This window comes from Capsicum annuum, chromosome 11 (genome assembly GCF_002878395.1).
Source record: "Capsicum annuum cultivar UCD-10X-F1 chromosome 11, UCD10Xv1.1, whole genome shotgun sequence".
NCBI classification, from domain to species: Eukaryota; Viridiplantae; Streptophyta; class Magnoliopsida; order Solanales; family Solanaceae; genus Capsicum; species Capsicum annuum.
In genome coordinates, this window is record NC_061121.1 from 140349864 (window position 1) to 140374862 (window position 24999).

At 36.9% G+C, this 24999-nt stretch overlaps 1 protein-coding gene across 8 annotated transcripts in view; it reads right to left on the reverse strand.

Moving 5' to 3' along the window:
* Positions 1–5493: 5493 nt before the first annotated feature.
* The window catches only part of LOC107846947 (putative vacuolar protein sorting-associated protein 13A), a gene marked incomplete at its 3' end in the record, with an annotated part of 124821 nt that continues 105315 nt past the window's right edge, over positions 5494–24999 (reverse strand). For 7 of the 8 annotated variants that reach the window (XM_047398994.1, XM_047398993.1, XM_047398992.1 and 4 more), the window contains 18 exon segments: positions 5494–5640; positions 5826–5889; positions 5955–6323; positions 6417–6697; positions 6785–6964; positions 7056–7106; positions 7606–7689; positions 7768–7881; positions 12664–12937; positions 13569–13685; positions 13790–14534; positions 14630–14813; positions 14901–15359; positions 15500–15571; positions 15647–16264; positions 21883–22035; positions 22111–22239; positions 23842–24986. In XM_047398994.1, the coding sequence (XP_047254950.1) occupies positions 5494–5640; positions 5826–5889; positions 5955–6323; positions 6417–6697; positions 6785–6964; positions 7056–7106; positions 7606–7689; positions 7768–7881; positions 12664–12937; positions 13569–13685; positions 13790–14534; positions 14630–14813; positions 14901–15359; positions 15500–15571; positions 15647–16264; positions 21883–22035; positions 22111–22239; positions 23842–24986 (5186 nt within the window). 8 annotated transcript variants of the gene reach the window in all.

The window sequence follows — 24999 nt, forward strand, 5'->3', positions numbered from 1 at the left end:
TTAAAAAAGGTATAAGAACAGTAATAATTAAGGATTAAGGAGTAATACAACATATAAAAAAATATTCTAACACCAGAAAAACTAAAGCAGAAGCCACCCTATAACAGCACAAAATAAACGGCGGGATTGATATGAAGCACTTCCTCGCATAATTGATACGAAGTTCTTTTCGGATTCTGGGTTTTGCCAAGCGAGCTGGATTTTCGGGAGACATGTTAACCACACACAGGTTAGGAAGCTTATAGACTTAATTTTTCTTTTTTTCTTCTAATTTTGTCATGAAACAGTTTGAAAATTAGCAGTTGGCCTGTGTGCAATTCGTTCATCAATGGTCGACCCTGAAATAAATTTTTCTGACATGTACAAAAGGAAGTCTTATATCACTAAATTGCACCAGAGTCTTGAATGTATGTATCAATTTTTTTTTTTTTTTCTTGAATAATAGTTAATTCTACAAGGTAAATAATTTATTATGTATATTTAAATATATAATTAATTTATCCTTAAATTAGAATTTAGTATGTATGATCAAGTAGGCATTTAATTTGTCCTTAAAATAGAGTACCATATATGTGTATAAAGTAGAATAAGTTTACAAGAATATTTAACCTAAATTAAGAGTTGTTACATTTTTGTATTGTTTTAATTTTTATTTTGTAAAAAATTATATACCATTTAAAATATATCATTAGCAATTCAAGTTTTATACTTCTTCCGTCCATCTTTACTTGTCTACTATACTAAAAATAAATGTCCATCAATACTTATCCAGTTTGAAATCAATGGATAATTTACTCTTTTCTTCTCATATTCCCCTTGCTATTAAATGCTATTCATCGCTCAATGCATTACATTAATTATATTCAAAGAGTGAAATAGTAAAATTACACCCATTATTAATTGCTTCTTAACCTGTGTGTCAAGTCAACAGTGGACAAGTATTGTTGGACAGAAGGAGTGTAAATAACTTTGGATAAACGTGCAACGCACGTTCCCATAGACTAGTAAAATAAAGTTCAACTGAATAGCTCTAAGTCCTCCAAAAAAACACATAATCGGGAAGGTTATTCATAAATCATCACAGTAAGTATGATATCATTAAGAAATTTGTTATTTCTGTGGTTAAAAGGCACATACTATTCCATACTATATCACGCTGGAGAACCACTTCTGTTTTTAGATACTCAAATGGATTGAAGCTCAGAAGCACCAGTAATGTCAATTGTCAGGTCTAGTGATAGTAAGATAATCTAGGTTTTCCCACCTCTAATCCCTGCATCAGTCTCTTTTCTTCAAGCTTATGATTTTTCTTTCTCCTACAGACTTATTATTCAGAGCTTTTAGTATTATAGAGAAAGGCAGTTTAAATAGCTGATAGAAAGATACAATGATGGGAGGGCTCTGGATCCTACAGAAAGCCAGATATTTGTTTCAAAGCAAGGCCATCATTGGGTGTTACAGCAGATGAAGAAGAAAGGGCACCCACAATGAGGTAAGCAGTACAATCTTCTTAAGTAAAACATCATCGAAGTAGCTGAACAAGTGTGTGCAACTGTAATGACCCTCAAGGTCATTTTCTGCATTTCCACACATTTTGAGCTTTCCTATAGCTGCTCCAAGTCATTTGTGACTTGTTGGAGCTGACAGTTCAGTTACCGGGTAGTTCGTCTGATTTTTAGAGCCATTGTCCCTGTTCTGAAATCTTCGCTGGTAAGGATTGGCTATCGGGCGTAAACTTCGGTTTAATGACTTCATATGCCAATTCTGACAGTTCCATTAGCTCTGAAACGTCCATTTTGGGCTAGGAGAACCTTTGGTTCGGGTCCTAAGGCTGCCAAACTCATTTCGGGCTATTGATCGGAATTTGGTAAAAGTGGCCCTTGGGTGTAGGGCCCACTTTTTGTCGCAACGACCGTGGATGGAAATTTTGATTGCGCCATTGAGTCCGCAATGTTGAATTTATTAGGGTAGCACAGTTCGTTTGTGTTCACAGGATTCCGAATGAATTCCGATTCAGAATGAATCCTGAAGGGTCGGTGGAAACTTGAAATTCAGCTAGTGCATCCGCTTTAGCGACCAGGGTTTGTCCAACTGGGTTGTGTAAGCAAAGACCTGTTCGCTTAAGTGACATCCTGGCTGCTTAAGCGTAAGCCATCCCAAGGCGGGGATTGCTTAAGCGATCCATGGACTGCTTTACCGGTGATTGCTTAAGCGGCACCTGGAGGGCATTAAAATCCCTCTTATCTCATTTTCTCCCCATTTTTCACAAGTCTCAAAAGCTAGAAGCACTAGATAGTGGAAAAAGCTAGAAGCACTAGATAGTGGAAAATTAGGAGTGTTCGTTGGGAGATTTTGGTGTGTTTGTGAGCTCGGATTAATTATTTTCTCGTCAAAATCTTGGTAAGTTTCGGTCAAATTATTGGTTTAATTCTTCTATTTAGACCCAAATCCCTAGATTATTGTTGGATTGATTTAGTATCATTTGAGCTTGGAATTTACCCATTCTTGAGGATAAATGATCCTTGAGCATAGAGCGATGGTTGACGGTTTCGAAGGTGCAATTTCGCAAGCGGGCACCACATAGGACTTGGCTTGATTTTTGACCCGAAGCATAGAAATGCAATATGGATACCGTTGTTCTCGTACTGATGAGTAGATTACCATTCTGATAGTGTGGCATTGTGTGGAAGCTTCTCGAAAGGGAAAAACGACTTCGATTTAGCGAACTTCACCGGCCTTAGAGTGAATTGTCGGGGTTAGAAGTGGATCCCTCTGGCCCTTAGGCCAAGATTACTATTAGCTCCTTGTAGACTCAATAGAAGTATTACATTATCTTTCTTACTTTCTTAAGCCCGAGGAGGTTTTAGAATGATGGTTTAATCTAGATGGATGCTTGAGGGATGATAGTTCCAGTTTAAGTCCGGCAATTTATGATACTAAGATTGGTTCGGTTCCAGCATTGTTGACGTTATTAGTTCTTGTTCAAGTCTAGCATTAATGATATTAGTTCTGGTTCAAGTCCGCCATATGAGATATTAGTTTTGATTCCAAGTCTGGCATTTATGATATTAGTTCCCGTTCAAGTCCATCATATGAGATACTATTTCCAGTACAAGTCCGACATTGAGAGATCATTTATGACGGGGTTATGGAACCGATTTAAGTCTGGTGTTTACGGTGTGGAATGATCCATAGTTATGTTTTTGAGATATGGTTAATTAGTATAGTTTCCGTTACCACTTCTCCTTGATTGCATCCTCCGGGCTTATGAGGGCCCGCGTTGGGTTATTTACTTTCCTTGCACCTTCTGGCTTCTGGGGTTCAGTTATGTAGTAATAGTGGTCTTCTTTAATATTCTTGTTCCGGTTCTTTTCTTTATTTGGAGCGTTATTCCAGGTTTGCCTTCTTCCGTTGACTTAACTTATTTATCTCGCATTTTATCGTATTTATATTATGATTTAGCTTAGTCGGTCGATCATGCCTACCGAGTACCCGTGGCTTTACTACTCATACTACAATTTTGTTACCTCTTTGGTGTAGATCAAAGTACTAGCTACCACCGTTGACGTTGTGATTGTGCTGGTCAAAGTTGAGAGACAAGATGAGCTCTCGGAACCGGAGTTGACCTTTTCTCCTCCTAATGTTTTTAGATAGTTTTTATATTTTCGAGACTGTTGTATATTGCCTTTGATGTACTCGTATTCTTTTGGATTAGAGGCTCTTGTACCGACTTTACTAGGCCGTGGGATGATGTTACTGTTCTCTTATTTTTCCTTCATTCATGTTATTGTCCTTATGATTTATGTCTTGTAATTCATTTACTTGCATAATTTCGGCTATTATGCCATTTTCCACGAATTAGCTCATTGCTTATAGTTCCGGGCTACGCTTCGGCTTACCTACTGGTGGGGTAAAGTAGGTGCCCTCATGACTCGAGGAATCGGGTTGTGACAGCAACAAGACAATTAAAACACAGTATGCAATCGAGGTGGTCCCTCGACAGATAATTTGAAGTTCGGCTGTCAATCTATTAGTCTATAAACAAAGTTCAGAGTATATTTTGGTCCAACCAATTCAAAATGTTTTGCATCTGATAGATAAGATAAGCCTTTCTCCCCTTCTCATTACTCTATCTGCACATCTAAGGGAGTCCTAAAAGCAAAACAGGGAATCCCTGCCATTCCAGCAAATATAGACGGGAGAAATCTCTTCCACCTAAAACCAGAAAACCAGTTGAAAATGGGTATCAATGTTTAAAAATATCCACTGAGAAACTTACGCTATTACTGGAATTACCTCTCCTCTCACTCCCTTCACATTATAGCATAAATTGAATATAATGAGACTTCACGAAGCTTGTTCTAATTTCTATGAACCTCACATTAATGCAAGATCAGATGTGTAGTGAAAGCAAAGCCTATACCTTGAGCAGACTTAACTCCTCAAACTTAGATCTGAAATTCTAGTTGACATTTGATACAGAAGTCAGAACTAGGGTGGTGTTCTAGCCTAGACCTGATATTCAAGGCCCAGTCTGGTATCACGAACGATGTTTTCTTATATATTTAGAATGGATGTGTGTTCAAATTCTCCAACTCTTCTACTGAAACTAGTCCATTTGATACAAGCACGGCCACGATGATGATGGAGGTGTACGAGTGTGTCAAGAGGAGTCCACCTGAGCTAAGACATTGTTGAAGTGTGAACGGAGGGCTTAAACGGGTACCAAAACAGTCCACACCATACACTTGATGGGCACCCACTCTTTGAGGGGCCTTTTGGTCATTTTACACTTTATTTTGTAATACACTATATATAGAACCTTGTAGGGTTTCATTAGTTAGTTTTTGATGATGTTGTAAGTCATAAGACACAAAGAAACACAAGTCCTCTCCCTTTGGAGGCACAAAACCGAAACTAGGTTTCAACTTGAGTGTGGAATCACTCGTGTTGGATTGTTGGCTTGATACGTTGGTGTTTAGTAAAGTTCCTCTTGGGTCAACGTAAGAACTGGGTGTTAGTTTACATGTTTGTAGGGGTTTTTGAGTTTAATATACTCTTTAGTTTCTATCTTACATGTTCTCTTTATGTGAAGTTATTTATCCATTATCTCTTAAGTTAGTTTTGCTTTCTTGTTGAGGTTTTGTGCCTAATTCCAGTGGACTGTTTTGTGACGTTTTGTGGGTTGTTTTGAGCCATCTTTGGACCGTTTGGTATCACCATTTAAATCCCCTAACAGAAATGAGATCATGTTATTGACTCAGACTGATGACTCTGAAGGGTTCAAATTTTCTTTTTAAGGTACTCAAGAATAGTAGAGGTAGTAAAATTGCAACAAAGTGGTGAGGACAATTCTCATAACAGTCTGTCAATTGAGTTATAGATGAGTGTGATGATTTGGAGAGAAATTCTCCATCTAAAATATACTGAAGGAGGAGCAGAGGGTTAAGTCATTAACTACAGCGAAAACAGTTAATGTTTGCATAAGGTTACCTTGTACATCTCATGAAGAAATTGTCGTGTGTAATGCTCAATAAGTATCTCTCGAATGGATTCCCAGCTAGCCAGCTGATGTGAAATGATTACTTGTTTAAGGTGAATTTGTGCTCCCTCAATATCAGCAAGTGCCATAAGACCCCTCTGTGAAAGTCAATGTCATATGGCTTGAGAAGCACATATATGAATGAAGTTGCTAAGTGAAGTTTAGCAATAAACATTAAACAGTATTGCTGTAAGATGGTCACTCAAACTGATTGTTACAATTAACCATAGATTAAGAATTTAGAAAATCATCATATCTTCTACCATCCTGCATACAGCCTTACATGTATAAGAGATTCTCCAGACGTAAGCACTCCATTTCGAAGCAACCAGGGACTGCTGGAGAAACTACAAGAAAAAGTTCAATGTTATAAGCATACAGTTAAGTCACATGAAAACATGATATAAATTACCTTAAAGTCAACTTGATCGGTGCCACATCAAACAACTCAACATAAATCTTCTTCTGCTTTTTGGCTAGAAGGTGAATCTGTTGCCAGGGGGCTCCAATAGGGACTATCAAAGGTAGCAAAGAGGTCCTACTGGTGTTTTCTTGAAACACAGGAATATTAACTGAGTAGCATTCATTCACATTTGATTTCATGGGTGCCCAATCTATGGAATTAGAGGTGTTCATTATAGAAACACAATCAGAAAGAGGATGGTCTGTTGAATTAGAGTGCTGTAACACTCTGCTCTGCAACCTTGAAGATAAAGTTTTAATGAAATCAAACAAACTCAAGATTACATCCTGATCAAGTTCAAGATGACAATCTGCCACTCTGCAAGAAAATAGACTAGTCAGGCAGTAATATAACATAATAAATGTTGATAGAGTTCAAGACCAGTACATTAGAAAGGAATCAGTTAGAGACCTTAGACTTATGTGCTCGAAGGAAACAAGTGATAGATATCGATTCTTCCACTTTGTCACCACCAATGAAAGAACTGGTTCCCGTGAGCTCTCCAAAGAACATTCTGCCCTCATTTCACTAGTAATACCCTTATCAACATCAAAAGACAAGATGACAGGGTAAGGTGTACATGCTAACTGGTTATCAATTTGCAAGGATGTGATTTGCAAGGAGAATCTCTGTTGATCTACACTCTGCGTGAAATCAACTGTAATGTCTTTTGCACAAGCGAAAAATAGTTCCTGAAAAAAAAAACGGTATGACCACTCAAAAGCATATAGGATTGAAGCTTACAATTTTATAATCTTCATTTACAACCATAAAGGTACCTCTGGCGTAGAACTTATTAGAGAGATGCCAACATAGGGAATGTCCACCAATATTCTATCTTTGCAGTCAGCGGAACTTTCATGCTTCACTGTCTGTTTTTTTCTATTTTTAGACTGACAGATGTGCGAGCCCTTCAAACCACCCAATAGATGGTAACTGGAATCGATGATGCTCAGAATCTGTATTTGAAAAAAAAAAAAAAAAACTGTCACTATAAAAGAGACATGAAAAGAAAGATTGTATCTGAATGTTAAAGCATCATCAATGCACCTTGACTGCCCCCTCAGAGTGGACAGAAACAATCAGAGTTCTTTGAGGCTTCTGAAAAAAGTTAGAAGAAGTCATGTGTAAGAACGGTAACAAGATTATTATCATATAAATGATTGGAAAAACATTAATTTTGGTCTCATATACAATATAAGATAGAACTGTGATTAATATAAAGAGAATGACAAAGGAACTTATTACCAAACAAAATAAGAGAATAGTAACAGTTCAAACAATATTTTAGAATTAGGTTATTAGTGTATTCTGGTCACGAGCAAATATTTTTTTTATAGAATTAGGGTATTGGTGTATACTAGTCTAACTAGTTCAAACAAATAAAGTGAAATGCTAAGGAACATTATTTTAGAATTATTAATTCAAGTACAGACTTCTGATATTTTCTAATTAATATAACAAACCAACAATACCAACAGGTGTTGGTATTATCAGGCTATGTGGACAACAACAGGATTCGGGTCAAGTATGAAAAAGTAATATGGTGAGTACAAGCTCTGCTTAAACTTTACAAACTGAAGCATATAAAGTGAAGTACCTCAGGAGTGGCAGGTAGGTATACGGGTGCATAGTCCTTTACGTCATCTATTGCATATGATCCTATAACACGTTCACCCGGAACCTAAAAATTCCAGAGAGAAACTTTACAAACAGAGACATGCTTGAAAACCATTTAGCTTTTAAATATAGCAAAACATACCTCAATAGTGAGACGATGTGGATAGCAGGGTTCGTCCCATGCATAAGGGCAAGAAGTGTAGGAATGGACCATAGTTTCAAAAGTTTCACACTTTTGTTGATAAACACGTAGCCGCTTGAATACACAAAGGAAGAGGGGGAATTAGTCAAAAATCAACAACTAAGTCGAAACCTCACATTCGTTATCCTGGTAAAAAATTTGGAATGGGCGCGCGCGCTCACACACACACACATATAATTTTTAAAAGGGAATAAGCAGTTTGTATACCAATTTGTCTGACTTGGTATGACCAGAATGGAAAGGAGAGAAACTATTAGAGCACAAGATGTATAAAAATTGGTGGAATATTATGATAATTTATAGTTAGAACTCTTCTCAGTTTAGTTAAAATTTACTTCCTAGAGACCGTAAATCCTTACAGCATCTGGACGGCCAAATCTTTTTGACACCTAAACCAACGGAGTTGAGGATTCGATGTTAAATCACTTAGTCTCCGACCCCTTATTTTCTTTTGGTGCACCCATATATGTCCTGTTTGTATAGAGGATTGAGTGTCTTTTGGAGAGAGCCATCTTTTATAGATTTCACCATTTTGGTATATCTCTTGTATACGGCCAAGTCGGCCTTGTTATAATCCATGAAAACATTTGATCGTCATACAAAATACAACAATACACTAATCAATTCAATAATTTGACGAGTTCCCTATGTCATTAGACCAATATTTCAACAACAACAACAAACCCAGTATATTCCCACATAGTAGGGTCTGGGGAGGGTAGAGTGTACGCAGTCCATACCACTACCTCTAAAGAAGTAGAGAGGCTGTTTCCGATAGACCCCCCGCTCAAGATAAAAGGCAGTATACAAAAGCATCAAAAGCATAGAACACGATAAAATAACATAGGTACGACATCCACAAAAAATTTGTACATTGCCAAACAAAGGACACCAAAGTCCACCTAAATACTGCCTATGACTCATCCACACCCTTATCCTTCTATCCTAATGCTTTTCCTCCTTAGCTTCTTATCCAGGGTCATGTCCTCAGTCAGCTGTAACTGCTCCATATCTTCCTATCTAGATCAATATTTCTTAACTCAGATATCTTAACCTGTGATTAGGAATGACTTTGTAATGTACTTAACCTAAAAATAGACTTTGTCAGGGACAAAAACAAAAAAAAGATATCAATTTACTTTTCGAAATCTTTGACCTTTCTTATGTTATAGAGAACTTAAACGTCTTTGATAAAATAATTTTGGATAACTTATGGATCTCCTCTAGATAGCTGAAGCTTTTAGATGAGGTTAGGTACACACATAAAGTGAATTGATGATATTTTAACGTACTCCCCTCAAATAAAGTGAATTTCCCACATGTGAGAGCCATGTTGAAAACCCGATTAAATCAATAATTTACTTACTCATCCCTTCTTTAATAGCTTGAACTTTTAGAGAGATGACGTAACAATCATTACATTAATAGAATCACATTTTTACCAACTTAATTTGGATTTAGATGTTCAAAGTTGTTACTTAAGGAAAACAAGGGCAGTGGTGTGCAAATTAGGGAATCATGAGTGCACCCTCTTAAAATGAGCAAACCCAATGACATTCACTAGAATTTTAGATATTCTATGCTCTTTTAAGTTGATTAACCTTGGTCCATTGTTCTCAAACAAGAATCTATATTGAATGTTTTCCTTTTGGTAGCTTACATCTATATAAAGAATTTGCTACAGAAATATGTCACAATGTCCCTAGTTTTAGACAATTATTTTTATCTCGAGGTGAAATGTCCTTGTCCAACCTTGGTATTTGTTCATAATTTACATTTGCTACTAGTATCCTCTGCTACTCAGCAATGACATCTTTATCTGCATTCCAATCAAACTTAGATCGATGTTGTAAAAAGCGGGCTTAAGCCTTACCTCGCTTAATGCGTGCTTGAGTGTTGTCATCAAGCCTGGCACACTTTTCCTTGCCAATGAGTGTTCCCAATGAGGTCACACTAAACAATTGATATTTCACTTTATTGTTTTTTTTTTTTTTGAATTTCTTTGTCCATATATTTGTTTATTCAAGCTTATAATTAGTCTTGGACTAAACATAAATATTTGTATTTTATCTCCACTTGCACCTTTTTTTATTTTAAGTCCACACGTATTTATGCTTAAAACTCCAACGCACCCTAAAACTTTTTTGCGCTTTTGATAACACGTCGATAATTAGGGTGTATGTGTTCTCTTCTTTTGGCATATGTATAAAGGGTTTCCCTCCAAATGTCAATAAAATTGTTTACCTTATCAAAAAAATAAAAAAAAATAATTAGGGTGGAAGTGGTGAAACTATCATAGGTGACTTTGAATCAAGTTTTTTTGTGGTAACAAAATCCTACAAAATATTTTATCCATCATGATAAGGCTAATTATGTTAGGTGCCCCACATTTGTTGAGGTATGATTATTGAGGAAATCACACCTAGTGTCCCCAAAAGTTTTTCAGATTGAAATTTTTCTCCCCACTTAATAAGTCTTTAAAGAATGACATTAACTTGAAAAAATTCTTCAGAAGTATTTATGTTTCCCAACAGGCATAAGTTCAAACGTTTCCTATAAAGCAGAACTTGTGTTAATTGAACAGGCTCATTGTCTTGAAATATCCTGAACGTCTACCTTAAGGGCAAAAGTTAAAACTTATGCCAGGGTAACATACTAAGTTCTAACTTTTGCCTATAAGACAGAACTTTTGGTTAATTGAGTAGATTCACAGTTTTAAAATGTCCTTAATGGCTGTTTTGTAGGAAAAAGTTAGAACTGATGCCTAATGAACAATCTACTTAAGAGAAAAATATTATTGAATTGTTGCAACTATATGATTACATTGAGGCCTTATTTATAGACATTACATTCCAATCCTTTTCCTAATAGGACACTACATTACAATCCCTTCCCAAGTAGGATTCTATATGTTATTCCTATTCCTACTGATATTCTAACACTCCCCCTCAAGCTGGTGCATAGAAGACATATGTACCAAGCTTGTTATGGATGTAACTAATACGAGAATCGGAGAGGGACTAGGTGAAGATATCTGCAACAAAACTAATAAGGACTACTTTGGACGTCTGGGAAACCTCAATTGAAAAGGAATAAACTAAAAAAGTGATCCGAAAAGCAGTAAACATCGCTAGAAAGTCGATGTGTCATTGGAAAATTGTCGGAAACTTGTTAAAATATATGGGTCATCTCGAAATCAAGAGATAGTAGATCTTGAACAAGACAGTCACCGAAGAATTGGCCCGAACATACTCACACGCCGGATTATTAGATTTGATGACTGAAAAATGGTCACCATTTGAGAAAAAATTATATGGGTAAGGTCGGAATGATGACACGATCCTACTGAAAAAGAGAATTATATGGGTAGGGCGGAACGATGACACGATCCTACTGAGAAATAGAAATTATAGGGGTAGAATAGGAATGACGAAACGGCCCTACTAAAAATTGAAATTATATGGGTAAGGTCGGAATGACGATACGACAGAGAAATTATATGGACAGGGTCGAATTGATGGCACGACCCTATTGGAAAAGAGAAAATACGACCCTATTAGAAAAGAGAAAATATGGGTAGAGTCGGAATGACAACACGATCCTACTGAAAAAGAGAAATTATATGAATAGGGTCAGAATGATGGCACGACCCTACTGAAAAAGAGAAATTATATGGTAGGGTTGAAATGATGGCACGACCCTACTGTAAAAGAGAAATTATTTGGGTAGGGTCGAAATGATGACACGACCTCACATAAATTAAATTTGAGGAGTCACTGAAAAGACGTACGAAACTATGTAAATTAAATCTGAGGAGTCACCAAAAAGATGCACGGTGCTATGCAACTCAGATATGAGAAAGTAGTCCGGAAAGATGCATGGTGCTATGCAAATCAGATATGAGAAAATAATCACCGAAAAGAAGCACGGTGCTACGAAAAATAGATATGAAAAAGTAGTCACCGGACAATCAGTGACCCAACTTTTGGTAACATAATCATTGGCCAGACGGGCGGCATATATGGATTATAGCCACCCGCCGGCAACAGAAACTCTTTGATTCTTTACCAAGATCGTAGAAGCTCTGATACCATGTGAAGAAATATAAGAGAAAATATTATTGAATTGTTGTAACTATATGATTACATTGAGGCCCTATTTATAAACATTACATTCCAATCCATTTCCTAATAGGACACTACATTACAATCCCTTCTCAAATAGGATTCTATATGCTATTCCTATTCCTACTCATATTCTAACAACCTATAAGGTAGAACTTCTGATCAATTGAGCAGATTCAGTTTCCTAAATATCCTGAATGCCTGCCTGCCTCATGGGAAAATAATATTTAAAAATATTGATAAGAGGCATTAAAATATCACCACCAACCCATCTTAGGGCCATTTCTGAAATTGACCTGTCTTTCGCAAATGGTTTTGGGCAACTCTCACCTCATGAGCTAACTTTTTAATTGAGTTAGCCCCAAGAACCATCTCGTATCATGGTATGAAAGAAGACGCATCTAAGTTTCAGGTCTCACCACTGATAAATTGTCAAAATGAATTTTCACTACACGCCTGATTCTTTTCCATGGGTCAAGCACGTCAAAATTTTCATTTTGACAATGTGCTGTTGGTGAGAAATGAGTATCTCTGTCTGCTCCAATATCATGATAAGAAATGGACCTTGAACCTAACTCAGCCTGAAAAGCTAGGTCATGAAGTGAGAATTACTCAAAACCATATAATAAGACAAATAACTCAGCCCTCCACCAGATGCAGGGCACTCAACAAACACAGTCAAAAACTATTTGATTGCATTGAAGGAAAATACCTCCTGGGAAAAATTGTCAATACGGTATGGCATGAAGCCAGTATCATCTTCTGACACAAGAACCAGGTTAGTTCCCGACTGACCATGAGGGCTGCCAACGATTTTATCATCTCTAATTGAGACATCAGCAGTCTGAACTTCCACACATATCATGTTCACAGCACCAGAGAGAAAATTTCGCATTTTAACCTGAGTATCACCAAGATGTTCTGGCAAGAAGCAACCAGACCATTGCCATCCAGGTTCAGCAAATTGAATAGAGACTAGCAACTCCCTGGAAAACATTGACACACAACAAGAAGAATAAGAAGAAGGAAAGGGAACGAAATTTACACGAATCACAATTCCTTTTTTCGTTCATCCAAGCTTAAAACGTATTGCCTCCCAGATTTAAGTAATCACTAGCATCATAAGAATAGTGTCAGAAATGACATCTTACCAATGACTATTCCCACAACATAGGCTCTCTCACACTGTAACAATAACTGTTCCCATGATGGGCACACTCTCATCAACTACCATTTATAGGTTCGAGCAGAGAGATTCAAGTGTTTCAACAGATACCTTGGCAATGATAATGACAAATTAAAAAGTGGATGGAATGGATGAATGGCTACAAAATAGTTTGTCACTGTGTCATGCAAGGAGAACTAAACGACTAGTTTGAAAAGCCCCTAATAAGAATTTCACACGTAGGGCTTTGCATGCATTTGGAGTATGATACTCATCCCATGCTCCTGCCGGGTTAAATTACAATAACTAGGTATTGAAGTTCTATATGTAACTACGAATGCACGTGGTTTGGAAGTAATTAACACTTATTAGGGGCATGTGTAAATGTGCACACTTAGCAGTAACTTGAGATATCAATGAGCAATGAAAATGTCAACACTATCAAAATATACCTCGATGTATCTGTCCACTGAATATGAGAATGCCTTCCAGATTCCAATGTGAAAACATCATCTGTTCCTTTCTGCTTGTAATGCAAGTCCTTATTGCATGCATTACTGATTACGTATCTGTAGAATTATGGGTGCTTTATTAGATATTTCCCAGAAGGAAGATCTTAAATAAACACCTTGAAGATAATAGTAAACGACATAATATTTCCATAGTAGAGTACCTCGGCTGAAAGGTAATAATTCTTGTCCTATCAAAAAAAGGTGCTGCAACAGCGCCAACAGAAATTACATAACCAGATTTCCTAGATGGTTTTGGGACTGCTACACTGCTAGAACCCGTAGGTGGCACAAGTGCAAAAGCACTAGACCAAGAATCATTAGGAATGTCATCCTTTGGGGAATTTGGTACATATCTACAGAGTCTCACCATAATTTCACTAGAAGACGAACTTGGGTTAGGTGAATACATCCGGCAATTGACCTTCCAAGCATCTCCTTCTGTTAACCCACAGGACTTTAAGCTGGATTGACTGCTTTTATAGGACCTACTTCGGTGAAGCGATGCTTTTGAAGCATGTATATCATGCTTCTGTGAACCCCGGTGAAAATTTGTGGAATTATCAAAATCAATCGATTCCGCCTGAGAGAATTTACTGTCATACGACTTTGAAACAAGGTAATTGTTCAATGGAGCTACCGGCAGACTGTTGGTATTTGCAGCTGTTTCCATATATTGATTAGAAGAAAAAATGCCCAGGCCATCTTTCTTGTGGAGAACCAGGTCCTGCTCGTCAACATCATAGCAAGAAGTAATAACACTAAAAGGGCCTTTTGTCCAATTAACAGATTCAGACACAACAAGGGGGAAACCAGTGCAATTGAATAGCAAAAATGGAACCGAAATGCATATTTCACGAGCTCCACAAAATGCATCCATCACCTTCTCAATTGCAACACACAGAGGACCTAAAAAAGTGGAGATTATAGAACAAAAAATAATAAGAGACAACTAATAAGGTCGGCACAGGTAAGAGAACGGGAAAGAAAAATTCAATAGGTACCATCTGATGATTGAGGGTCAAAAATAATAGTCTCTGACAAAGAGAACCTCGTTCCACTGAACTTGGCTATTTCGCCAAATGTTTCAGCACGTGGAAATTTCACAGCTGAAGGTTTATATCCGTGCATCTCAAAAGTTATCATGAGGTCATGTAAAGAATCAACATGGAAGAAAGAAGTTTCAACCTGGAAGACACGGAAGATTGTGCAGTTGAACACAAAGTAAAATAAATCAATTCATGAAAAAGTTAGTTACTCTAACATAGTGCAAACCTCTGACACAGGTGCAGTATGACAAACACCAGCATTTTCTATCGTCACAGATACCGTCTCCGGAAGATAGTTCTTCAATACTAATGGGCTGCTTAAAGTTAACTGATGCACATTCCTCTTCTCGGGCTTAACCATGTAAGTTGCATTATTATGAGGTTTAAAGGGATGAGTTAGAATATTGTTGGACAAAGAAAGACCTTTTTCTTGTGATACAGCTGACGGTAAACACCAATCATGCACAGATATGCAGCAGCGGAAAGGGTCGCTGCTCGGATGAGATGGGTAGCAGACAAAGGAGCGCAAAAAGCTGATTCTATTTTCATTTGAAAGAATATTTGGAATACTGTGGGCTTCACTCCACAAGTAAGAATTACCAAGAGGACGCCATCTCACACGGCCTGCTTCAGCCAAATGTAATGGAAGAGGAACCTGTTGACCAGGGTAAATGGGGTCCAGAACCTGAAAAGAAAAAGAAGGGATATGACAGAAGTTACACCAAACGTGTAGAGACTGAAATCCAGTCAAAACTAAATAGATACTAATACTCTTTTCTCCTGACAGATGTACGGAGATTTCTTCTAACCACTCTACCGATATACCTTGGGAGAAACACCAAATGGAATGTCAAACCGTACTTCAAGAGGCACAGAAGTTGCATTTGATACTATTACCTGAAATAAAAAAGAAATATGTAAAACAGTAAAGTAAATCAAAGCTGCAAAAATATGACCTGCATTAGCACTTACTGTTGAGTACACCCGCACCATCTTCGTGTACCTCTGTATGGACACATCAATCACTACAGGAATGATAAAGCCACTTTTTTCTTCAATTTTGCTGTTCTTTCCATCATTCATACTACTGTTTGGAATATTCTTACTTGTATCAACATCAGACTTCCTTGATGATTTGGAAAAATTGACTTCAAAGTATCTAAGCCCAACAAGATCCATTGAAATAGGAACAGAAGGAAGCAACGTTCCCTCGAGTTGAACAATGATATAATGATGTGATGGCTCCACTGATTTTTTTTCACCAAGTTGATCACAGGATTGGGCCGGCCTATAGCGTAAAATTTGATCCTCAAAACTTTCACTAACATAAACTGGAATAGAAGATCCTGGTTGTAAATACTTTCTACTATTCATGGAGGATACTTCTAAGCTACAACCACTCTGCCGCTGTTGATAGACATGAAATTCTAAAGGCAACGAAGTCAAATTTTGCAGTATATAAGGAGGAGAACTACCGGTATCCAGATTTTCACTTTCCTGAGAATTTAAGAATGATGCGATTTCGGAATGACCAGTCATCTGCGCCAGATCCCCTGCATTTTTAATCATCTCGATTGTCCTAGAAACAACCTTCACCAAAGGGAAAGAAACAAGAAACAGAAATGTATCAGTAACCTATTTAAACTGTGCTTAACGAATTGAGCAAAGCCTGCAATTGAAAATTTAACATTGTGCAATTTCTCATAATTCATTCAATATTTTGCGAGCCCAATGCAAGAATTCTTATAGTCTAATCAGATGACAGGATTCCAAGGATGACCAATTTTATTTTTTTTGGACAATGATAACAGACTGTATATAAATCATTAGCAAAAAAGCCAAAATTACGTCATTGAATCTACATCCCAATAGACTAAAACTAAATCCTATCTCATCTTACAAGGAACCTAGGATGTCTACTATAGAAACTGGGTCATCTATAGACTCCGACTTACACCAATACCAAAAGCTTATAATGCAACTAATCTTTAACTTTTGAAGAGAGTTATTGTTGCCTTCAAAACACCTAGAGTTTCTCTCTTTCCAAATGGTCCACCATATTACTGCCGGGACAATTCTCCATCTGTCTTCGTCAGTGCTACCACCACACCTCAAAATTCCAGCTAGTAGGTGCCTCCCCTGTTCTTCCCGACATCGTCCACCTTATGCCTCTGAAGCTGGTAAATAGATTCCAAAACTGGCTGTCCATTTTACAGTGAAGAAACAGATGATTAATTATCTCTGCATTATGTTCCCAAAAACAACATCTTGAACACATATATATGTCTGCCCTTCTTCATTAGGTTCTCTTGAGTTGAGTTAAAACAGCTTCCTTCACGATCAACCAAGTGAAAATAGCTACTTCATATACTTCCTCCGTTTCAAAAAGAATGACGTAGTTTGACTTGGCACGGAGTTAAAGAAAATAAAGAAGACTTTGATCTTAAATTAAAAAAAGGATAAATTACACAAATCCCATATTTAAGAAACTATATTATCTAATATCCTTACTTTTTAAAAATTTACATAAAATCCCATTTTTCAAATTTACTCTTGATACATATCAAGAAAACCCCACATTCTATTTTTACTTCACCATTAACCCATTCAAGATTTCCTTTCCTAAAATATCTCCCTAATTATCAACAATTAAATCATCTTCCTTCTTGATTTTTTCTCTTCTATTAATGCTTAAATCATCTTCCTTCCTAATTTTTTTTCTCCTCCATTAATACATGTAACTTTTTTTTTACTCTCCTAAAATCTCTCCCATATTTTTTTTTAAAAATCTATTGATACATATATAAATTTATTTAGTTATTCATACATGTTTATTTTTTTAATGGTGATTCATATGAATGATAAATATGATATCATTATATAAGTATTATAGTGATTCATACGATAGATACATTTAATACGCGATACATATTGTATTATGGTGCTTCATATGATATTAATGGGTGATAGATATGGTATTATGGTGATTCATATGGTAGATACAATTATTTATTTCAATTATTAGGTGATTCATATATATGGTATTATGATGATTAATATGGTAGATACAATTATTTGTTTCTTATTGGGTAATTTATATGATATTAATGGATGATATATATGGTATTATGGTGATTCATATGGTAGATACAATTATTTATTTCAATTATTGGGTGATTCATATTTTATTAATGAAAAGTAATGGTGTAGTCAGTGTAGGAAACAAAAATAATAATCTTTAAAAAAAAAAGACTAAAAGCAGAATTGAAACATAATTAAAATTAAATCTAAAAAACACAGACCAAAATTAAAGACGAAAAAAGACCAAAGAAATATATCTTTCATAATTAAAGACGAAAAAGAGAAACATAATTAAAACACCTAAATAAAATCTAAAAAAAGAGAAAAAATTAAATATCTTTCCTTAAATAAAAGAATACAATGAATAAAAGAGAATCTATTATTTCCTTAAATAAATATCTTGTTAGTTTCAAATGTATCACTTTTTTATATGTATCACCATTTCAAAAAACCGAGATAAAATGTAATTAACAAAATAGTCGGGATTTTATGTAACATCACTTAAAGATTCAGAAATTTATGTAAGTTACCCTTAAAAAAAATGTCAAATGTACTAAAATGCTCTTCAATCTTGTGGTCTTAAACATGTTATGTCGAAAGTTAAAACTAAAAATTACTAAAAAAAAGAAAGTGGTCATTCTTTTTAAAACGGATTAAAAAGGAAAATAGATCATTCTTTTTGAAACAGAGGGAGTAATTTTTACTTTCCAGATAAGCTTCCAAGGCAAAAAACTGATCTGAGACCCATCTGATTCGTGTCCTTACGAGCAAAACTTACAATAAAAATGCCTTTGCTGTGGTATTTCCATCTTAGGGTATCTTCTTCTTCCTGTAGACCCTTGCATTTTTCTAGTGTGCAATAAAAGTTGGTCAATCTTTCCATCTCCCAGTCTTGCATCAATCTTCTATAGGTCAAGTTCCAGCCTTGATTTGACAACACATCATGTAAAGTAGAATTCTGTTGTTGATTTAAAACATAAATGTCAAGGGACAGCTGCTCAAGACTTTCATTCCCTAGCCCGTTATCTATCTTCCCAGAACAATATCCTCTTGCCATCTTTCACATTGAAACTAGTTCTTTCAAAGAATAGATGCCACAACTTCCTGCTTGACCTCCACAAGCTTGTGCCATATGCGGTGTTTACTTCTTTTGTCCTCCAAAAACATTTCTTTTCATACTTAGCTTGAATCATAACGCCACATAAAGATTGCTCTTCCTTGGGTAGTATCCAAAGCCATTTCATCAAGAAACTTCTGTTCTGCTTTCTCATATTTCTGATACCCAACCCTCCATCTTTCTTAGCCAAAATTAACGTGTCTCATTTGACTAAATGATAACCTTTTTCCTCCTCGCCAAAAGAAATTCCTCCTAAAAGCATCAATTCTTTCCTCCACATTAACGGGGAGAGGAAACAATGACATCAAGTAGGTAGGTAAGGCATCCAATACAGAGTTGATTAGGACCAATCTGCCACCTCGAGACAAGTATTATGCTTTCCATCTAGTTAATCTTTTTTCACATCTTTCTATGACGTCATTCCATATATCTCTTGATTTACTTCTTGCACCTAGAGGCGTTACTAAGTAAACGGTTAGAATCTTACCTATCTCTCCACCCAAAATTCTAACCAACTGTTAAATCCTAGCCATTTCATTAATACGGATAATAAGACTTATTCTCCAATTAATGTGAGGATAAAAATAATCCTCAAACACTTTTTTTTTCAGGAAAAAAAAATCCTCAAACACTTCAACTAATGTCATCTTCATATTGTAAGTGTGTTACTTCCACTACTTCCACTTTATCATTCCGTTCTTTGCTACATTGAAACCTCTTATCCAACCATTATTGTGGGCAATCTTCACCATATTGTCAAGTCCCTCCATTCTCAAGCTTTTTTGAGACGGGAAAAAGCCTTTGGGTGAGCCATCTATCAAAACAGGGAACTGAGAGTAGTTATGCAAAAACCTTCATGTAATCCATTTTCCTCCAAACCCCATCTTATGCAAAATTCCAAGCAAGAAGCACCAATTCACAGTCATATGCCTTTTAAATATCCAATTTGCACATGGTGCCTGGTATCATTTCCTTCATTCCACAATCTATGCATTCATTAGCAATAAGGACAACATCGGTGATCTGTCTTCCTCTCAAGAATGCCACTGTTGAGTATCTACTAATTTGTGCATTACTTTCTTCAATCTCTCTGTGAGAATTTTGGATATCAATTTATATATGCTCCCTATTAAACTAATCGGCCTGAAATCTCTCAATTCCTTAGCCCCATTCTTTTTGGGAATAAGAGCTATGTATGTTGCATTGAAGCTCTTCTCAAAAACTTCTTGAGAGTGGAAGTTCTGCATAGTGGACATCACATTATTCCTTACGACCTCCCTATAGTGTACCCATCTGGACCTGGTGTTTTATCTGTTGCACATGCCTTGAGACCATCCAAAACTTCTTCCCATTCAACAGCGTATAAGAACTTGTCAATCTTGGAAGAGGTTTCCAGGTTGTTCCCCCTAGTCCAGGTGTAACTTCCACCATCTAGTCGATGATCAATCAACTCCATATCCTCAATTTCTGGAGCAATTCTTCTTCTCTGATGCATATCTAACAACATCAAAATCACCGCCTATCGCCCAAGGCCCCGTAAACAGACCCCTAACAGCCCTGAGTTCCCACTATTTCTTTAGCACAAAAAATTTTATAATAGCTGTGTATTAAAATTAAAAGAACTCATATATCTGTTTGTGTACACATACAGATACGTATAACAGAGAAATCCCCAAAGGTCAGTGTGTACGATTTGAAACTTGGAAACTCGGCTGGTAATGAGCTTGACCCTCTATCTAAATTAAGGATAACTGTTTTCTTTACAAGGAAAGCCTCCCCATTCATTTCAGCCATGGAACTCCATCTATGTGGACATTCGTAGAACACATTGAGTCCCAAAATTTGGTAAAGGAGGAGCAAGTTGCACCAGGTTAACATCCAGTCTGAATAGGGATAGAGATGTCATGTAGTTAACCCGTTCGAGGCCTAATGAACTAATAATGAGTGATATAATCATCTCGTTAAAGATGACCTAGCTAATTTATGCTTTTATTCATATCATTTTCAAAGATGCAGCGAACTAAATCTAGTATATTATGAGCCACGTTTGAGCTAATATAAGTGGATAATACTGATCATTTATTATAAGATATCAAGTTATCAACTGATACATACTTTTTTGTTTGATAATAGACTGATAAATATCAAAGGTCTAAGTATGAAGTGGAATATTAACCATTAACCATTAATCTGAAATATGAAGTGGAATATTAGACCAGGAAAGAGCAAATTCTAACAATAACTACATGAGCTGATAGAGCCCTAACTAAAGTGGAATGTACACTTTCCTTCATATTGGTCCTTAAGCAATAGGATGTAATTATTGCTTCCTACCTCATAAATTATAGAAAGCAAATGGATATGCCTATTGGTTAGGCTAATGTTTACCTTTCTCTGGTATTGAAAAATAATGACCTACTGGTTAGGCTAATGTTTACCTTTCTCTGGTATTGAAAAATAATGACTCATTAAATGGATGTACTAGAACAATCGAAGCACACCTGCCAAGAAAATTGGGCCTTAGACTTAAACCCAAGAGCATATAAAGAGAGTTCAGGGCGTCAACCTTCACCAATGAAGGACTCTCAGCATCCATTTGAACACTTACATTTGGATCCTGAGCAACATGACATGGGGCTCAACACTAGGTAAACCAAGAATAGGGATGAGTCATGCAAGGATACCATGTCAGGATATAGACCTTTGACCTAACTCGGCCCTAAACCCTAGCGAAGGAGATGAGATCACCCAAAACCATATAAACGGACTACAGCCTGTACCCTCACAAATGAGTGACTTTCTCAATGCCAAAGTAAAAGAACTTATAGCTTATCATTGATTCCACAATGACAGTCAAGAACATGCAGCACATTGATAGACTGATAAAGGATTAAGAATTAGTACAGATACAAACCGCTTCCATGGTGAACATAATAGAACTTCTCAATCGGTATCTTTTACTAACAAATGCAACCAAGAGTTTTCCTGTAGAACGGGTAAACTAAAATACCTCAATAAGGGACTCAGTAAGATTCAAGTTAAGTTGAGTTGTCGATTTGATATGAAGATTGCTAGTAATGTCACTACTCAGAAGGGAACGGTCATCATTCCTTCTTATGCTTAGCTGGATTTCCCAGGGCTCTAGGAAAGGCTCCCATGAAACCTGTGGTCCAAATAGAGAAAAAAAATTAGTGAATCAGAATCAGTAGAAGATATATCATGATTTTGTTATCTCTACCATGTCAATGTTATTATAGTTCACTTCGACTTCACACTTCACCAAACCCTCCATTTCATTTCCAGTTACAGTTGAGTGAAGCAGCAAGTTTGTCATGAGTAACTCCAGCAATGGTCCACTTGAACTCCACTAGAGAAAAATATACACATATTAGCAAAACGTAGCTGAACAGAACAGGCAATTTATGCGACACAATTAGCAGTAAATGATAAAAGAACAATAGCTCATTGCACTCAAAAGATAAACAAGGCAATACTGGAAAAAGAACACGAAGCATTGCATAACTTATAAACAGTGAAAAAACAAACAAAGACCATACAAGTTAACCAGATGAACACCAGAAAAGTAATGATTGAAAACGAAGGAACACCTCTTATAAGAAGACAGCATCTCATTCACTCAACTAATGTTGGACATGTTAACAATAATGAGATTGATCTAGAAAAGATTATAACACTGCATAAAAAGTTAGAGACCACGTGTTATTTAGTAACAGATTTCTTGTATCTTTGTGAGCTTCCAGGAACTAGACTTCTCTAAACAAGATATATTTCAACGTGCTCCTCCTAACTTTTAACTGACATGACAGAGCGAAGGTGAAATTGCTTTAAAGAAGGCATGCCTGTTCATAAGTTCACTCAAGCACTCAATGTCAACGAGGAAACTCATATAGAGTATACAAGATCCTGCAAGAAAACTTCCGTGCAGCAGCTAAGAAAATATGAATACCAGGAAACAGATATCAGTCACCACTGAGGAATAACTCCTATCATCAACTGTCTATTGTTCCCCAATAAAAGGTAAACGAAAGGAAGCATTAAGGAAATATGATGGTTCTCTACTGCTTCCTAGTGTTATCCATTAAAAGCATAAATCATTAAAACTACAACAACAACAACAACAACAACAAACCCAGTGTATTCCCACCTAGTGGGGTCTGGGGGGGTAAGATGTACGCAGTCCATACCTCTACCTCTGATGAAGTAGAAAGGCTGTTTCCGATAGACCCCCGGCTCAAGGCACGAGATAACACACAAACACATACTAAAGCACAGAGGCAGATTACATAACATAAATACGGCACCCATAAGTAATATAAAACAGAAGAAAGCAGAGGAAAGCATACAGATTCGTAATAAAATATGGAACACGGAACACGGAATCATAACAGGAATAAAACCCCCACCAAGTAATTCCCTACACTAGCGACCCAAACTGGCCCTAATCATTTGCCGAAATTCGCGCCCTCCAGACCTTCCTATCTAGGGTCATGTCCTCGGTGAGCTGTAACTGTTCCATGTCCCGCCTAATCACCTCACCCCAGTACTTCTTCGGCCTACCCCTACCCCGCCTAAAACCATCCAACGCTAGTCTCTCACACCTACGGACCGGGGCATCCATGCCCCTCCTCTTCACGTGTCCGAACCATCTCAATCGTGCTTCCCGCATCTTGCACTCCACTGAAGTCACACCAACCTTCTCCCGGATAGTCTCATTCCGAACTCTATCCCCTCTAGTCAGTCCACACATCCAGCGCAACATCCGCATTTCTGCCACCTTCATTTTTTGGATGTGGGAGTTCTTAACTGGCTCATTAAAACTACTAAAGGGTAATAATGGAATTTAAGACAATTACATAGAAACAGAGCACGGTATCAGGACCCATCAATCTAGCAAAGGCAAACTGCAGAAATGATGTAAATACGGACAGTGTTATGGACTGGAAATTACCTTTCCATCAGCCAAAAGAAGAGAGAACTTTCTAAGATGGACATCAAAGTTCACTTGACTGAAACTAAATTGAGAAGGCCCAGCTGCTGGACCTTCAAAATCCACAAATTGACAGAAATAAAGAATGTGATCTGACAGCCACACATCCAGACATTGACACTGAAGATCCACCTTCCCATGTATATGCTCACTGCAACTTGTGCATATGGCAGCATCAAGGTTCACTTGAAATAGTTCAAACAGGGGCCATGAGCGTGTGTTAACATCCTTTACTAGCTCCACTGTACCCCAGGTTTTATCTAGATCAAGTTTCAGTCTCATAATGGTACCCAGGAAACACAATTTACTATTCCTAGCTTGAAAGCCAACAGTGAAAAAGCCATGTCGATTTCCATAAATCGTGTTCCGTAAATCATTCATGTGCTTGTCGCCCTGCTTCAACTCTGATATGTTAGAAGCATCTTTTCTAACCCAAGCAGGAACATGGATTCGGAGACCAATAGTTTCCAATTCAAAAGAGTGAACTCTAGAATCATGCCTCACATTTACATCAGTAGATAAAATATTAGGACATGGATCCTCAGGGTCATATGCCATATTGGTCTTGGGTTGTTTTGTGGAGGAAGACTGGAGTATATTGATGATAGCACTCCAGTCAGACAAATGTATCCAAACATCTAGCAAAAATAGAGTAACAGAAAGCATATTTTCAGTCTGATCAGACAATGAAAAGGATATCACAAAAACTGGTGAGCCAGAGTTAGAACAGCATTCAGCAAGCAAAACAGAGTTAAGAGGCGAGTATATCTGTAGATAAGAGAAGGAGATCTTCAGCCTTAAGAGCTCATCATTTTTTAAAGAGGCGGAACAAAGGAACTGCATATTAGCCTCTGCAACGAGATCAGATGCAATTGATTCTCCTTTCTGTTGTCGCAATTTTATGGACATTGACCTCATAGATGCTCGGATTGTCATGAAATTTTCAGGAGAGCCTTGAGGTGGAGAATCGTCTTGTTCTCCTTTTCCATCTCTGTGTAGAAAATACTGTAAGGTATCAGATTTGAATGCCTCGGCTTGTTTAGAAACCAATGAAAACTGATCTATGGCGTCCATCATTGCTTCATATCCAATCACGAGTGATGCACCTGTGGACAAAGA